General features: G+C 36.1%; 1 protein-coding gene across 1 annotated transcript in view; it reads left to right on the top strand.

Moving 5' to 3' along the window:
• Positions 1 to 19,115, top strand: part of PXDNL (peroxidasin like) — a 504,118-nt gene that overhangs the window by 339,943 nt on the left and 145,060 nt on the right. The window contains exons 8-9 of the mRNA XM_015145355.3: positions 2,432 to 2,549; positions 17,077 to 17,246. Coding sequence (XP_015000841.3) covers positions 2,432 to 2,549; positions 17,077 to 17,246 — 288 coding nt within the window. The remainder of the gene's footprint in view (positions 1 to 2,431; positions 2,550 to 17,076; positions 17,247 to 19,115) is intronic.

Below are 19,115 nucleotides of genomic sequence, written 5' to 3'. Positions count from 1 at the left end.
GCATTTTAGAAGAACGTGTTATTGGAAAGTGTTTTTAAGGAATGTGGTAAAAGTATTGCCAATTTTCTTTCCATCATCTGCATTTTCATTTAAAGATGGTTTTATCAACATAAAATTAAGAGCTGAAAGAGTCTTCGAGGAACATTTAATCTAATTTCCATAATTTCAGGGGAAAAATATTGAGAAAACTGATTTTCAACAAGGTCACCAGAAGTGGTATCCAACATTAAAATCTCCACTTATTCCTTGGTATGACTTAGTGTTAATAATCAATAAGTTAGGGGTTTCAACTTTAGATCAAATAATTGCTAATATTTATTGCTGAGAAAGCCCCTCAACAAATCCCGTAATTGATTTTTTAAATGTATAATGGGATCATGAATATGACTAAAATAATGAAAATCAGTCTTACTGTCTCATTGTAAATTTTTAAATAATGGAAGCCTTGGATTTAATAAGCATATGGTTATATTCTGACAACCTTACTAACACAATAGGCTTTACCTAAATAATTTATTGTGGCTGATTACAATATTATTTGATTTTCATTTAAAGCTTTTCAAGTGAATATAAGGATATATCTCTATGTATCTCTATTCTTGTATTTCGGGTTAAATAGAAAAAAATGAACACCCTTGTGTGTGTGTGCTTGTGTGTGATAAATCAGTGTTTTGGAGATTCGCTCACATGACTGCTGTAATTACAGCAAAAATTTGCTTTCCACTCTCTCACTGGCAAGTCATTTTTTGAATTTCTCTAAACAAGTAATTAAAAATCACATCAATATAATTAATTTATATTCAAATTGAGAAGAAAATTGACTTGGTCTTTACTGCCAAAAATTCTCAAGCTTGTCCATAGCTCCCATCTTTACTACTAACTTCTAGTTCAAACCACAGTCAAGTTTGGCTGGATTGCTTCACATCTTAACTGATATTCCAGCTTTCATTTTTCTTGCTCCTTTATGTTTGGAAAAATTGTTTAAAAACACATCTTATTACATCATTTGTTCACCCATAATCCTTATATAGGTTCCTACCTTAAAATAAAACACACAATTCTTAATGTTGTTGATTCTTTTTGTACAGTCCTTCCTGGCTACACTGTGCTCCTCCAGTCACTTACTCTTTTCTCAGTGTTGTAGCCACTTCAGTGTTCTCCATTCTTGGAAGTTCTTAAGTCTTTCTTCAACCCAAGGACTTTTTACATGCTGTCTTTCCTGCCTACAGTGTTCTGATTCTACTTCTTTTCATGGTTCTCCTCTTAAATATGAATTCCATGGAAAGCCTTCATTTAAACCCCCTTCCCACTGTCCTACCTATCCCTGCATACTGAATCAGGTTCCTTTTTATAATCCATCAAAACATCATTTATTTTCCATCTAAGCAGTTGCTGCCCATGTTAATATGTGTGTGTGTGTGTGTGTGTGTGTGTGCGCGCGTGTGTGTTTGTGTGTGTGTTTATTTTCAACTGCTTCAATGAAACTGTGAACCATTTGGTACAGAGACCTTGTCTATTTTGAACATTGCTTCATCACTAGTCCTAGTGCCTTGTCTGGCACATAGCTGATGTTGAATTATTTTTTTTAATTACATAAATGAATAAAATCACTTATCTAAAGAGAATAAAGCCAAGATATTAATTATATGGACTTTCAATGAAGTATGCAAGATTAGTAAAGATCTACGGAATGTTCTACAGACATAATAGTCATGGTTAATGACAGGTAATTTCAGATAAGGCACTTATAAAAAGAAGAGTTTTGTTACTTAGAAAGGTTTAAAGGGAATTAAGTGAAACTATAGAAAACTAAAAGTTCCTTTTGTGCATTGTTCTTTATAATTTAAGTTCGATAAAATTACCTGATTCATTACAAAATCAATCACTCCATCTTCTTATTAAAATAATTTAAGTGTTTTCATGTTTTACCACTCAATTATTATTGGAAGATGGAATCATTCATTTATATAGATAAGAATTTTGCTCAACCAGGTTTGAGGTCTAGACATATCACTTGTTGTAAATTGTGTAAAGTGGGTGGTTGGGTGCTTAGATGGCTAATTGTCTAGGAAGAGTGCCTGCAAAATTGCAAGCTCAGTTTAAGTACTTGGTTTGAAAAATTGATCCATAAAATAAAACTCCTTCCATAAATATGGTTGTGTTGAGCTCCTAGAAATAAAAGCACAGGAAAATTTACTTAATTTACTTCATTGGAGATCCCTTCGTGCAGTGAATCTTTCAAACTTCTAAAGTATAAGTCAAATATATGTCTAATCTCTAACCTGGTGCATGTATTACTGGGTAAATGCAGTTCGATGTGTAAAACTTTAATGTAGAAATAAATTTAAATTGCCTATATCTCTTTCTCAGCATCTTAGAAGGCCATAATTTTGTATCTTTGAAAAATATATTAATAATTCTTTTGTTGCAGAGAGCCCCCGAATTACTTTTGAGCCCCAAGATGTGGAGGTACCATCAGGAAATACTGTCTATTTCACCTGTCGGGCAGAAGGAAACCCCAAACCTGAGATTATTTGGATACACAACAAGTAAATACTGAGCATGGACATGGGTTGTGATTCTCTTTCTGATTTCAGCTATCTTTTTAACTCAATTTAACTTCTTTATCTAGAGAAGAAATTGATAAAATTTTCAGAGTTTCTTAAAGATAAAAAGTCTTTTAACTTTTATCTTTTGACTAACTCAAGCTATGTAAAGGCCTTTTTCTTAAAACTTATACATTTCCGGCCGGGCACGGTGGCTCATGCCTGTAATCCCAGCACTTTGGGAGGCCGAGGTGGGCAGATCACGAGGTCAGCAGATCAAGACCATCCTGGCTAACATGGTGAAACCCCGTCTCTACTAAAAATACAAAAAATTAGCCGGGTGTGGTGGCAGGCGCCTGTAGTCCCAGCTACTAGGGAGGCTGAGGCAGAAGAATAGCCTGAACCTGGGAGGCGGAGCTTTCGGTGAGCCGAGATTGTGCCACTGCCCTCCAGCCTGGGCTGCAGAGCGAGACTCCGTCTCAAAAGAAAAACAAAAAACAAAAAACAAAAAACAAAAAACTTATACATTTCCAGATCTTAGTGATTCTGTAACTGACTAAAATAATTCTGTATTATTTCTAGAAGGAAATGTTGGGATTAATAACAAACTGGTTTGTTTTAAAGCTGAATATAATTTGATATAGCCACATCTAAGTTATTTCAGATTTAAACTGATACTTCATATTTGATATTGCAACTTTCCTATGGTAAATCAGTATAGGATTATTTAAGCAAACTAGCAATAAATGACATGCAAAATTATTTAAAAAGCTAGTCACTTATTTTATGCTCATGGTACTAGTTGATAAAACATAAAACCAATGAGTTCAAAAACCTGTGAGTATAAAATTAAATAGTAAAAACAAACGTTTAAAAAGTTAAATGTGATCACCATTCTAACTGGCATGAGATGGTATCTCATTGTAGTTTTGATTTGCATTTCTCTAATGATCAGTGATGATGAGCTTTTTTTCATATGTTTGTTGGCTACATAAATGTCTTCTTTTGAGAAGTGTCTGTTCATATCCTTTGCTCACTTTTTGAATTTTTTTTTTGTAAATTTGTTTAAGTTCCTTGTAGATTCTGGATATTAGCTCTTTGTCAGATGGATAGATTGTAAAAATTTTCTCCTGTAGGTTGCCTTTTCATTCTGATGATAGTTTCTTTTGCTATGCAGAAGTTCTTTAGTTTAATTAGATCCCATTTGTCAGTTTTGGCTTTTGTTGCCATTGCTTTTGGTATTTTAGTCATGAAGTCTTTGCCCATGCCTACGGCCTGAATGGTATTGCCTGTTTTCTTCTAGGGATTTTATGGTTTTAGGTCTTACGTTTAAGTCTGTAATCCATCTTGAGTTAATTTTTGTATAAGGTGTAAGGAAGGGGTCCAGTTTCAGTTTTCTGCATATGGCTAGCCAGTTTTCCCAATACCATTTGTTAAATGGAGAATCCTTTCCCAGTTGCTTGTTTTTGTCAGGTTTGTCAAAGATCAGATATTTGTAGATGTGTGGCATTATTTCTGAGACCTCTGTTCTGTTCCATTGGTCTATATATCTGTTTTAAAACTGAACTGGTAGTTAAAGTAAAATAGAAACATAAAGTGCACTATATACCTAATATAATTCAATGATAGCACTTGGATAATTATATTATCATTAGTTATGTTACTGATAGTTAGCATGGTTTTCACGTGTCCCTTCCATTCTTGTACAAACTTTCACTGATTTTCTTTTGTCACGTGTATAATCAACTCTGATTCTTTTTGCTTGTCTGTATAAAATATTCTAAAACATATTATACATTTTTTTTTCTTTTTGCATATAATTTGATTTATAATTGTAGCCAGAAACTAAGCCATGTGTTTTAAATTCTTGTAAAAAGTCTAGTAAGTATAGGTTAAAAATAACTTATATAGAAGGCAATTATGAATAGTATTAAATCTGGAATCTAGCCCATGAGAAAGATTTCAATTGATAGAAGTGTTCAATTTATTTCCATCTTGAGATTGCTCAAGTGTGCTTGAGAAACAGAAATCACTGCTTGTAATGTCTTAAAACTGCTTTTTCTGCCTTCTTACAATTTAAATTTTAAAATGATGTGTTCGAGGTTACAAAGATACTCACTAGTATTTAGAAAGAAACAAGTGAAAAAATCACATTGCCTATTTTAACTTATGACATAAAAGTTTCAAATATAGTGACTAAAGAAGCTAAGATGCAGTTGAAAGGAAAACAAAGAAATCTAAAAAGAAAGAATAGAATAAAGAAAAAAAGTATGGGTAAAAATGTTCGTTAAAATGTTAATCATTTTATATTAAAAAATTAAAGATGAAAGAAGAGTTTATGACAAGAAATGTTTAACATGTTTAACATGAGCAACTATTAACTTATTGATTATTTACTGTTGAGTATTTTTTATAGAAAGATAATATATATCCTGAAAGTGCATGGAGCATAAAGTGTGGTATAGCAAATAATTTGAAACAAACATCTGTTCGACATGAACTAGGGTAAGAAAAAATACCCTAACTCAGAAGCTACCCACCCATCTGTCCTTTCATTATCATTATCCTTTTCTACTCCCCTCGAGAGGGCCTGGATTTAGGGTCCTTAGATGAGTGGATTAAAAACTGATTAGACACAACCAGAGGTAGAATTGGAAGATTAGAAAGTAGGTATGTGGGAATAAACAGATTTACGTATGGTTATGAGACATGGAGGCTACAATGCAAATGTCTAGTGTCTATCCAGTAGGAGTTCCAGAAAGGCAGGTGGGAAAGAGTGAGCTAAAGGAAACTTTTGAAAAGGTAACGATAGAATTATCCAGAAATAAAAAAGTCACACAATTTCAGAATGAGAAGTATATTGATTCCAAAATACGATTTAAAAAATAAATCTGTACTCTTCATTGTGATCACAACATTGAAAGTCAGAGACAAAAATCTTTCATTCACAAGTAATTTGCAGATTACCTTCAAATGTGCAGCAATTATACTTGCAGTAAACTTTACGTCAGACAGAAGACAATGAAATATATTTAGGATGTTAAGGAAAAATAACTGATTTCCTTCAATTTTACATCCAGCTAAATTATCTGACATGGTAAAATAAAACCATTTTTAGGCAAAGAATAGAGCTTTATTCAGGAATATTTGATGAAAGAACTACAAATAGATGTGTTTCAGTAAGTAAGAATTTGATCCAATAAGAAAGATGTGATTTGCAAAAAGCAAATTTGAACAAAGAAAGTTTTAAACATGTTGATAAATATGAATAAACTTAGATTACTAAATTAAGGATTGAACAACTTTAAAGTAAGAAAAAAGTAGAATGTTAGACAATATTAATAGAAGAGTTATAAGGAGAGAGAAAATAATTAAATTATTTTACATGCCTCATTTTTTAGGTGGAGAGTGATACTGTGAATTCTGTTAAGTCAAGAGTGCATGTTAACAATTAAGATGAAATACTAACAGAAAGATCCTTCCACACTAGGAGAAGAAAAAAAGTGGATAAAGAAAACTGGATCAATACACAAAATGGAAGCGGGGATGGATTAAAAAGACAGAGAAAAGGCTTGGGAAAGAGAAAATATAAAATAACTCATCAGAAATAAATTTAAACATATTAATAAAAACAATAAATAGTCTATTTGAAGACATAAGATTGAATTTTAAAATCTAGCTATATGCTATTTATAAGAGGTATATCTGAAACATTATGACACTGAAAGGTGGAAGGTCGATAGGTAAACAAATATATCAACTAAGTTATACTGATCAAGATAAGGATGATGTAAGAATATTATAGTGTAATCGCATATCATTAGATCATACTTAATGATAAAAATTGTAATTTACCTGAATTTAAAATTCATGAACATTTATATACCTAACAAAATAGCTGCTGAAGAATAAAACAAGATTGAGAGAATTATAAGGATATATTTACATAAATCCAATTATAGCAAGAAATTTTAATACTGCTTTCCCAGAAAGATTAGGAACAAAAATTAGTAGCAATATCTAAACATAACTTAGAACACTGATGATATCTACTATATACAAAGCTAACATACTATATTTTCAAGCAGTTATAGAACACTTATCAACATTGATCACAAAAGACACAAAGACTCAAAATCTCAACTCATAGCTAAGAATCGATTTCATGAAAATCCCTTCCTTTTATTATAATTTAAACAAATTTTAGAAAACAGTCATTTGTCAAGATAATTTTAGAGATTCTTTACGCTTCTCAGAAGGAAAATGAAATGATTACCAGCACTTAATAAGTAGTTTTAGAATAACTGAATAGATTCAAAGATGAGAGAAACCTTCCAGGCTGAAGAAAGAATAATTAAAAACTCAGAATGAAAATAAATGAAGGTTAGTTTCAGGAAAGTGTGTAGAGCACATTTGTAAGAATTAAGGTTTTATCTTGGGGAGAAATAGAAAAAGATTGCATAATAATGGCAAAACTAATGACTTGGGCTTTCAGTTTACAAACTTTGAGACCCATTAGAAGATGTTGAGCAAGACAATGACTTGATGAAAGAGATGTAAAAACCAACCAGACTTTTCTATTTCTTTTTCAACTTTTATTGTAGATTCTGGGGATACAAGTGCAGGCTTGTTACAAAGGTATACGACATGATGCTGAGGTTCGGAATATGACTGAACCGTCACCCAAGAAGTGAGCATAGTAACAAATACGTAGTTTTTCAATGCTTATCTCCCTCCCTACTTTTCCATCACGTATTCCCCAGTGTCTAATGTTCCCATTTTTACATCCATATGTACCCAATATTTAGCTCTTATTTACAAGTGAGAATATTTGTAAGTTTGTAAAAACAAACAGTATTTATTTGCTGTCGTTGTTGTTCCTATATTAGTTCACTTAGGATAATGGCCTTCAACTGCATTCAGATTGTTGCAAAGGACATGATTCCGTTATTTTTTATGGCTGCATATTATTCCAAGGTGTGTATGTAGTACATTTTCTTTATCTAATCCACCATTGATAGGAATCTGTGTTGATTCTATGTTTTTGCTATTGCGTATAGTGCTGTAATTAACATATGGACACATGGGTCTTTTTGGTAGAAAGATTTATTTTTCTTTTGGTATCCAGTAATGGGGTTGCTGTGTTGGATGGTAGCTCAACTTTTACTTCTTTGAGAAGTCTTCAAACTGCTCTCCGCAGTGGCTGAACTAATCTACATTTCCAACAGTGTGGAAGCATTAGCTTTTCTCTGCAGCCCCAACAAGACCTGTTATTTTTTGACTTTTTAATGAAAGCCATTCTGATGGGTGGTAGATGGCATCTTATTGTGGTTTTGATTTGCATTTATCTGATGATTAGTGATAATGAGCATTTTTTTCATAAGTTTGCTAGTTGCCTGTATGCCTTCCTGTGAGAAGTGTCTGTTCTTGTACTTTGCCTGCTTATTAATAGGGTCATTTGTGTTTTGTTTGTTGATTTGTTTAAGTTCCTTGTAGATTCTGGATATTAGGCTTTCGTCAGATGTGTAGTTTGTGGGTACTTTCTCCAGACTGTAAGTTGTCTGTTTACTCTGTTGATAGTTTATCTTGCTGTGCAGAAGCTCTTTAGTTTAATTAGGTCCCACTTGTCAATTTTTGTTTTCATTGCAATTGCTTTGAGGACTTAGCCATAAATTCTTTGCCAAGACTGATGTTGAGAAGGGTATTTCTTAGGTTTTCTTCTAAAATTTTTACAGTTTGAGGTCTTATATTTAAGTCTTTAATCCATCCTGAGTTGATTTTTGTATATGGAGATATATAGGGGTCTCGTTTCGTCTTTCTGCATATGGATAGCCAGTTCTCCCAGCACGATTTATTGAATAGGGAATCCTTTTCCATTGCTTAGTTTTGTTGACTTTGTTGAAGATCAGATGGCTGTAGGGGTGCAGTTTTATTTCTGGGTTCTCTATTCTGTTCTGTTTGTCTATGTTTCTGTTTTTATACTAGCACCATATTTTGTTTAGTGTAGCCTTGTAGAATAGCTTGATGTTGGATAATGTGATACTTCCAGCTTTGTTCTTTTTGCTTAGAATTGCTTTGGCTAGTCAGGCTCTTTTTCTGTTTCGTATGAATTTTAGAATAGTTTTTTTTTTTTTTTCTAAATCTGTGAAAAATGGCATTGGTGCTTTGATAGGAATAGCATTGAATTTGTAAATTGCCTTGGGCAGTGTGGCCATTTGAACAATATTGATTCTTCCAATTTATGAGCATAAAATGCTTTTTTATTTATTGGTGTCATCTATGGCTTCTTTCAACCATGTTTTGTAGTTCTCCTTGTAGTAATATTTCACTTACTTGGTTAGATATATTTCTAGATATTTTTTCTTTTTGTGACTATAGTAAGTGGGATTACATATTTGATGTGGCTCTCAGCTTGAACATTATTGGTGTACAGAAATGCTACTATTTTTTATACATTGATTTTGTATCCTGAAAATTTACTGAAGTCCTTTATCAGTTCTAGGAGGCTTTGGTGGCAGATTTAGGGTTTTCAAGGTATAGAATCGTATTATCAGTAAACAGAGATAGTTTGACTTTTTCTTCTATTTGGATGTCATTTATTTCTTTCTCTTACCTGATTGCTCTGGCTAGGACTTCCAGTACTATGTTGAATAGGAGTGGACATCCTTGTCTTGTTTTGGTTCTCAAGGGGAATGCTTCCAGCTTTTGCCCATTCAGTATGATATTGGCTGTGGGATTGTAATTGATGGCTCTTACTATTTTGAGGTATGTTCCTTTGATGCCTTGTTTGTTGAGGTTTTTTTTTTAATCATGAAGGAAGGTTGGAGTTTATAGAAAGCTTTCTCCAGATTTACCAAGATGACCATATAATTTTTTAAAATTCTGTTTATGTGGTGAATGACACGTATTGATTTGCGTATGTTGAACCAACTTTGTATCTTAGGAATAAAGCCTACTTGGTCGTGGTAAATTAACTTTCTGATGTACTGCCGGCTTCAGTTTGCTAGCATTTTGTTGAGGATTTTGGGATTTATGTTCGTCAGGGATGCTGGCCCATGGTTTCCTTTTTTGTTGTGCCTCTGCCAGATTTTAGTATCAGGGTGATATTCACTTCATAGAATGAGCTAGGGAGGATCCTTCTTCCTTGAGTTTTTGAAATAGATTCAGTAGAATTGGCACAAGCTCTTCTTTGTATGTCAGGTAAAATTTGGCTGTGACTCCATCTAGTCTAAGTCTTTTTTGATTGATTCATAGGATTTTTATTACTTATTCAATTTCAGACTCATTATTATTATTACACTTTACTTTCTGGGATACATGTGCAGAACGTGCAGGTTTGTTACATAGGTATACATGCGCCTTGGTGGTTTGCTGCACCTATCAACCCATCATCTACATTAGGTATTTCCCCTAATGCTATCCCTCCCCTAGCTCCCCACCCCGAGACAGGCCCTGGTGTGTGATGTTCCCCTCCCTTTGCCCATGTGTCAGAACTCATTATTCATCTGTTCAGGGTTTCAGTTTCTTCCTGGTTTAAGAGATGATTCAAATAATCACAATCAGAAATGACAAAGATGATACTACAACAGTTTGAAATTCAGGATTAAGTTGTTTAATTTCTTTTTTCCTTTGTTAATCTAGCTAATGTTCTATCAATCCTATTCATCCTTTCACATAACCAACTTTTGGTTTCATTGATCTTTTGTATGGATTTTGTGTCTCAGTTTCATATAGTTCTGCTCTGATTTTGGTTATTTCATTTTTAAAAATTGATTTTTTAAAATATTAGAAATGGGGTCTCACTCTGTCACCCGGGCTAGATCGGCTAAATTGTAATTGTGCAATCATAGCTTACTGCAGCTTTGACCTCCCAGGCTCAAGCAATCATTCCACCTCAGGCTCCTGAGTAGCTGAGACTACAGGCACATGCCAGCACACCCAACTAATATTTTCATTTTTTGTAGATATAAGGTCTTTCTACATTTGCCTAGGCTGGTCTCAAACTCCTGGGCTCAAAAAGTCCTCCTGCCTCAGGCTCCCAAAGTGCTGGGGTTACAGGCATGAGCCACTGTGTGCCCGGCCAGTTATATTTTTTCTTCTGCTTTACTTTGGGGTTATTCTAGTTGTTTTGTTGTTGTTGTTGTTGTTGTTGTTGTTCCTCTAGATTGTTAATTTGAGATCTTTCTTAACTTGTTCATGTAGGCGTTTAGCTTTATAAATTCTCCTCTTAACATTGTTTTTGCTGCATTCCAGAGATTTTGGTGTGTTGTGTTTCTATTTTAATGAATTTCAAAGAATTTTTTGATTTCTGTTTTAATTTTGTTGTTTACCCAAAAGTCATTCAAGATTAAGTTGTTTAATTTCCATATTTTGAGAGCTATTCTTGATATTCACTTTTATTTTTATTACATTGTGTCTGAGTGTATGGTTGGTATGATTTTGATGTTTTTGCATTTAGTGAGACTTGCTTTATGGCTAAGTATGTGATCATCTTCCATGTACAGATGAGAAGAATGTATATTCTGTTATTATTGGACAAAGTGTTCTGTAGCTATCAAGTCTAGTTGGTCAACTGTCAAATTTAAGTTCAGAATTTCTTTGCCTTCTTGTTGAATTGAACTCATTATGTAATGCCCTTATTTGTCCTTTTATTTATAGTTGATGGTTTAAAGTCTATTTTATCTTATATAAGAATAGCAACCTCCTACCCTTTTTTGTTTTCCAATTGCATGACAGATCTTTCTCCATCCTTTTACTTTGAGCCTTTGTGTGTCATTACATGTGAGATGAGTCTGTTGAAGACTCCAAAAGTTTGGGTCTTTTTAAAAATCCAACTTGCAACTCTGTGCCTTTTTAATGGGCCATTTAGACTATTTGCATTCAAGGTTAATATTGATATGTGATGTTTTGATCTTGTTGTTTAGCTGATTGTTTGGCAGGCTTGATTGTGTAGTTGCTTTATAGGATCTATCTATGGGGTATGTACTTAAATATGTGTTGGTGGTAGTAGGCATCATTCTTTTGTTTCCATGTTTAGAACTCCCTTAAGGTCCTCTTATAAGGCTTTTCTAGTGGTAACCAGTTCTGTTAACATTTGCTTGTCTGGGAAGAATTTTATTTATCCTTCACTTACAACGTTTAGTTTGGCTGGATATGGAATTCTTGTTTGGAATTTCTTTTCTTTAAGCATGTTGACAATAGGTCCCCAATCTCTTCTGGCTTGCAAGGCTTCTGCAGTCAAGTCTGCTGTTAGCCCTATGGGGCTCCTTTGTAAGAAATCAGTCCCTTTTTTCTAGCTTCCCTTAAGTTTTTTTTGTTTTTGTTTTTGTTTTTTTTCACGTTAACCTCACAGAATCTGATGACTGTGTGTCTTGGGGGCATCTTGTATAATATCTCACAGGGATTCTCTGAATTTCTTGAATTTGCATGCTGATGTCTCTAGCAATACTGGGGAAATTTTTGTGGACTATATTCTCAAATGTATTTTCCCAGTTGTTTACTCTTCTTCATTTTCCCTCAGGAATGCCAATGAATCGTAGGTTTGGTCTCCTTATGTAATCCCATATTTCTCAGATATTTTATTCCTTCTTTTTAATTCTTTTTTCTCTCTTTTTGTCTGACTTGGTTGATTCAAACAACCAGTTTTTGAGCTCTGAGATTCTTTCCTCTGCTTGGTTTGTTCTGTTTTTAAGGCTTCTAACTGTATTATGAAATTCCTGTAGTGACTTTTTCAATTCCAGAAGTTCAGTTTGGTTCCTTCTTAAAATGTCTACGTTATCTTTCAACTATTGGATCATTTTATTGGCTTCCTTGGATTAGGTTTCAACTTTCTCCTTACCTTATTGAGCTTCCTTGCCATCCAGATTCTGAACTGTATGTCTGTCACTTCAACCATTTCAATCTGGTTAGGATCCATTGCTGGCGAGTCAGTGCAGTCTTTTGGAAGTAATAAGATGCTCTGACTTTTTTAATTGCCAGAGTTCTTCCACTCATTCTTACTCATTCAAGAGGGCTGGTGTTTCTTTATCTCTTTGAAGTTGTTGTCATTTGTATGGGGCTTTTTTGTTTTTATGTTCTTTATTTCCCTTGAGATCTTGACTGTGGTGTATGTTGAATATAGTTGCATGACTTTGCTTCTGTGTGCTTTCCGAATATCAAGGCTCTGTGCGGGTACTTAATTTGTGGCTAGATTTTTGCATTGTGTTTCATGGGTGATGCGTGCTGAAAGAATTTTTGTTTGGTGGTATATTTCAGGCTGCAGCTCAGTAGATGATGCTTAAGAGTAAGGGCTGACTGACAGACTCTTCCTCAGCTGTGCACTTCTTTTCTATTTCAGCTTGTTCTTGTTTGCTGCAGTGCTCTGGGGTGGGAGAGACAGGGAGTGAGAGATATATTTCCTTGCCAAGTTTATTCCTGGGCCTTGTGGGGCCCCCTCTGATCACTGTTGACACACCTACATTTTCTTAGGCCCAGAGGGGCCCTGACAGGCTGTGCTACTCTCACTCTTAGGGGAAACCTGAGCCAAACGATAGGGAGACTCACAACTCCCTAGTGACCCACTGGTCCTCTGTGCTTTGTGATGTCCATCGGTGGTGTTTGTGTAGGAGGTCAAGGGCAGAGGACCCAGGGCACGGTGGAATTATTTTGGCTATGCAGTTGGTGTAGTGCCCACAGCTTGGGTTTTTTTGCCCAGCAGATGGCTGCGGGGACTGCCCAGGTTGTGCTTCCTTGACTAGGTCTCCTGGTGGCTACCCTATAGCTTACTCGATCCTCTGGGTTTGTCCCAAGCCTTCTGCACCCAGATGGCTGGGCTGTCAGGTGTTTCAGGCCATGGAGTTCCCTCAGGCAGAGGCTGTGGCTAGCAGAAAGGCCACATCCTTCCCATACTAGCCCTGTGGCAGGGAGGCACACCCAGCTCCTGTGCCAGAACACAAATCTGCATCTCACTCTTCACAGTGTTCTGAGATTGGGGGTTCCTCCCTTGATCAATCTCTGGTCACAGATCTCAGCTTGATATCCTTCAATTGTGTGTGTGCTTGGACCCTCGGGGGCTGGGATTGAGTCTGTGGTTTTCTCCTTTAGCCCCTTGGGGTCAAGCACTGGCTGTGCTGGGGAGGCTGTAGCGCTCTCAGGCTGCTGGCAAAGCACTCAGGCTGGGCAGTGGAGGCTGTGTTGTATGCATGCTCTTATGGGACCAGCTAGGCTGGGTCCTTGGGAGGGTCCAGAGACAAGGGGGCATGCAGATCAGATTGGCCCCAGTCCTGTAGGAAAGGCAGCCCTGCTGTATCCCAACCCAGCAGTCAACAGGGGCTAGAGTGACTCAGAGCAAAGTGGAGAGCCTGGGGGCACGGGTACCTATGGTCACATTTTGCTGGAGTTGCCCCATGTGTAAAACCTGGGCTCCATGCAGGCTCAAGCTCTGTCGCTGCCTTCCCCCACCAATTTAAATGTTTATGGGGGTCATGGGATCTCTTGCAGCTAGGATCCCAGAGGTCCATGGCGGGGGTGTGGTGCCCTGCAGTTCCTTCACTCACCTCTTCCTTAGGACCTGATCAGGATGAAGAATGGGTCTTGGCACTTGGCGAATCTGTGCAGGCTTCCCAGCTTCCACCCTATTCAGCGTCAGTGTCTGCGTTTCCCCTCTAGCAATCATCAGTGTTTTCCCTCAAAAGATCTGTTTAAAGTGTGATGGCTTTTTCAATATTTTGACTTCTCTTGGTGGGAGAAGGGCTTCCTGGCTGCATCTAGTTGGCTGTCTTCCACACTTTTCTTAATGTTGAGGTTTAGCTATGGAAATTTAGGCCATTCTAGATAAATTCAGATTCTAAACATGGTAAATATGATTGATAGTTCTGGTAGATTATAAGCAAACTTTACAACTATACTATAATTTGTGGTTGATGGTGGTTTTCTATGTGGAGTTTTTTTTTTGTTTGTTTTGTTTTGTTTTTTTGAGACAGAGTCTCACTCTTTTGCCCAGGCTGGAGTTCAGTGGCACAATCATAGTTCACTGCAGGCTTGAATTTCTGAGCTCAAGCAATCCTCCTGTTTCAGCCTCCAAGTAGCTGGAACTACAGGCCTATGCCACCACATCTGGACAATTTTTAGGTTTTTTTAGAGTCAGGGTCTCACTATGTTGCCCAGGCTGGTCTCAAGCTCCTGGCCTCAAGCAGTCCTCCCACCTCAGCCTCCCATCATGCTGGCATCACAGGTGTGAGTCATTGTGTATGTCTGTAGAAGATGGTTTTAATTTGTGTGGTGATAACTTATTTATCTATATTTCTGTTATCTACCTACAACACCTAGTTCTTAGAAAGCACTTAACAAATGATTGTTGTAATGAAACACCTTAATAGAAGTTATTTGTATGTCTTCATTAAATCAAATATGTTTATGTATACATTTTCAAGAAAAATAGAATATATTCACATATATTCTACTTCTGCAAACCTTTGTGTTTTTACATATGATTGCTATTTGCATCAAAGTGACAATGTGAATGGAATATACTGAAACATGAAGACTTTGATTTTTTGGGAAGGAACATCATGATTCATGAGCAAACAAGTTTTATGAGCATAATGAAGAGGTTATGAACAAAGAGGGAAATTACTAGGAAAAGGAATGATGCATTTTGAATTTATGGGTGTAATGTGCTACTGCCTGTTTTATATCATTTTTAACATAATGAATCTTGGTGAATTCTATTGCATTGTGTAGCCAGATGATAGATAGCACATACATATCTGGTAGCCTTTGAAATTTTGGGCTGCAAAGTTTTGGAACAAAATTCCAGGAACTTAAATCATCTTCTGAAAAATGTGATTTCATCATTTATCATATTCCTTTGCAAGTAGTCTTATTTGGGTTCAGTGTTAGATAATCTTAGAATTGCATTTAAAATAATTAAATTGCTTAATACTAAATGAGCCTCTTGAATTGGGCACTTTAAGAAAAAATATTATTTCTTGAATTCCCGACCTCAGGCAATCTGCCTGCCTCGGCTTCCCAAAGTGCTGGGATTACAGGCATGAGGCACTGCTCCCGGTCTTGAAAAAAAATTCTTTCTGATGTTTGTTCCATGCTACTTATACTGAGAAACTTCACAGGTGATATGGATAGGAGCATCCAGTTTCTCCTTTTCTTGCCTTTGTCTTGCATTGCTGGCTATTCAAAAGCGGGCCTGCTTTTTCTGAAACTAACCTGTTCAAAAATGACAACTTAAATTTCTTATTTGGCTAATTGGTACTTTTTCTTCACATTGGGCTTTTCTCACCCAACGGCTGAAGAAGATCAGATTGTCTCCATCATTCCTGCCTTCACTCTGTGATTCTGCTCTACAACGGAAAAGTGAAATATGACGATTGTCTGTTTCTTTCTTATCTTTCATGACAAAAATGGTTAGATAAGAATGATGATTTCTTCATCTCTTTAACAAGCTTTACTGCTTTTACCTATATGGGAATAGGTTGTTATTCTTTAGTGTGGGTACATTTTGAAATTTGTAGGAAAATGTTTACCTGGCTTTATAAAACAAGTACACAAATTAGAGGGAGAACTATGGGATTCTCCTACTGGACTTTTTTTTCTCTGTGAATGATGTTTTTGTGGGTGACATCTAGCCAGTGTTTAATAAATATGTATTGAGTGATGAAAATGGAGGAGAGTAGATTTCCTTTGTCTATGTCTAGCACGTTCATTAGTACTAAGCATACACATGTGAAAATCTATATACCTTCTCATACATAATCATTAAATATTTTAAAGAAAAAAAATCTTGGCCAGAAAAAAAATCTGTAAAAATTTCTAACGTATGTTTCTGTGTCAGTAGCTTTGCATTTATTGCTAAAAATAACTCATGCAGGCACTCCCTTTCTTGTGGTTATTGATGTAATATGATGTTGCACATCTGAACCTATTGCACTCAATGGATTATGCACTTAATTGATAAATGGGAATTTTCTAGTGTATCCAAATGGTTCAAGTTAGAGAAAGGGGCCTGATATTCAACAACTGGGTAGGTAGGTATGTTATTTACTGCTCAGTCATATAATTCTACTTGGCTTTGAGCCCATGCTGTTTTGAATAGGAATATTTGTTTTACACTTTAACAAAATATGAAAGAATACTGAATGACTCATGGAAGGAGGTAAAAGGATTACATATTACCATCTGGTGATTTCTTTTCTGAAAAATGGGCATTCAGATGTATAAAAATGTGCTGAAGTGTCTGTCATATGGGAGTGTTTGCTTCAGTGTCTAAATTCATGCCACTCAGGAAGGCAGAACATCTCAACCCCATTTCCCTCTATCAAATGGTGACTCACAGTCTTTGTTCAGGGTGTAATCTTGAAATAGGAAGAAGATAACTAGGATTTAAAGTGAAATAATTTAAAGTTTTCAGGTAAAATAAATTTAACAAATTGGGTAGACATGAAACACAGCTATATAGTACTATATTCTCAGTCTTGTTAAGAGTTTTAAACATGAATGGGATTAAATAATATACATGTATAACATATATTTCCAGTCATTCATTGGATTTGGAAGATGATACTCGACTTAATATGTTTGATGATGGCACACTCATGATCCAAAACACCAGAGAGTCAGACCAAGGTGTCTATCAGTGCATGGCCAGAAATTCCGCTGGGGAAGCCAAGACACAGAGTGCCATGCTCAGATACTCCGGTCGTCCAGGTAAAACTATTATTTTCTGCTTCTATCAGTTATTTGCACTGGAAAATGACATAATATTCCTGCTTTAGAGTATATAATGCTTCAAAGTGAAGCTATTTCCATTGGCTGTTGTTTTTCTAATTTCGTTTTAGAGAAACTTGAATTTTTCCTCTTGAAGTTTATTTTAATTTCCTGCCTTTGTTCCTTTCTGGTACAGCACATTGTGGTTCCAAGACTTTTCTCTTCTCCTTTTGATTCCCCATCCGGCTCTCCAGCATCCTTACGCAGAGTGAACCAGTGTTACCTAGGCAGGAATATTACTCTTTTCAGAAATTCATTCAATCGTTCATTCATCATGAATTCATCCAACACATATTTATTGAATGCCCACTGAGCTAGCTGTTGAAGATTGAATGGTTATCAACCACGTTCCTTATTTAACCTTCCAGGGGCTTTGCTTTGTCATAATTTCAGTGGCTTATATAAACCAGACGCGATGACTGCAACAAATGTTCATTAATAGCATGTTGACATGATGGAAATACATTGTCTCTCACCTTACTGAGGCTATCATATATTAGATGATAGCCATAATTCAAGAAATAAGCTTTGTGATGTGTAAGAAGAGGGAAGAGAAGCATAAAGGACAGTTGTGTGCTGGTAAATGTTAGTAAATTGACTCTGAGGAGCAGGGAGCCCTGACTTGCAGCATTTGTCAGTATCTGTTGTATAAATAATCTCACCATGGCTAGTTCCTGGTTACCAAAATGATATCACTTAATGTGGAGTTTGGAAGAGATGCACAGAAGTTCATCATAATATAGCATTTCTAGCATGCAGACACAGTGGGCATAATAACCCTGAGACCGAAGATAATAATAAAATGTAAAAAATAGGGATGAATTTGTTAGTTTTGATGTTAATAACATTTATTTGATTGTAAGTTTATGTAATTAAAATTTTAAGAATGACTTTGTGTAGCAATCAGTTTGCAGAATACTGAAAATTTGACAACTGGCCCTCCAGAGCCAGCTCCAGCCCATCCCACTGGAGGGGAGCACTTAGAGCAGCAGCCTTGGAGGATTGCATTCATTCAGGTCTTCCCAAGAGCAGTGACCTTTAAGTTGAAAGAAACAACAAGTGAGAGAGAGCCAGAGAAGTAGGGTTGAAGCATCATTTTAGGAGAAAAGACAGCATAGGGAAGACAGAGCAAGGCACATTCAAGAGATGATCGTGGAGCATAGAGAGGAGAGGCTGGGAATGACACGAGATTTGGTGAGGAGTGTGAAGTGGTGTCAGATCACTCAGACTACTCATGACGCTACACTGAGATGATCAAAATTAGATTTTTCTTTTAGAAAAATGATGCCGGCGGCAGTTCAGAGAACAAACAGGAGGGCATGGTAAGATAGGCATATCAGGATGAAGAAGTCAGCAGTGGCAATTGCCACAGGGCAGAGCTGGTGGCAGCATGGATAGGGCAGTGGCAAAGTGAATGGAGGAAACTGCAGGAATCAAGAGGTTTTCCAGGAAAAAAAGTCACTTGAGTTACCAATTGATTGAATATGATACTTTCTCACATAGTTCCCAAGTAATTTCTTTAAAAAATGTTTATAGAGACAAAGTCTCACTCTGTCACCCAGGCTGGAGTGCAGTGGTATGATCACAGCTCACTGCAGACTCAAACTCCTGTCCTTAAGCGATCCTCCTGCTTAGGCCTCCCAAAGTGCTGGGATTACACCAAGTAATTTCTAATTGAAACACCACTGTCTCCTTCCAAAGCCTCCTTCCCTTCTGCCTCTAGGTCAAGTCTGATCTCGCACCCATGAGCATTTGTAAAAAATTATTATTATTATACTTTAAGTTCAAGGGTACATGTGCACAACCTGC

The sequence above is a fragment of the Macaca mulatta genome, chromosome 8 (assembly GCF_049350105.2).
Source record: "Macaca mulatta isolate MMU2019108-1 chromosome 8, T2T-MMU8v2.0, whole genome shotgun sequence".
NCBI lineage: Eukaryota > Metazoa > Chordata > Mammalia > Primates > Cercopithecidae > Macaca > Macaca mulatta.
Note: the sequence above shows the minus strand (reverse complement) of the source record. Positions and strands in the feature narration are given on the sequence as shown.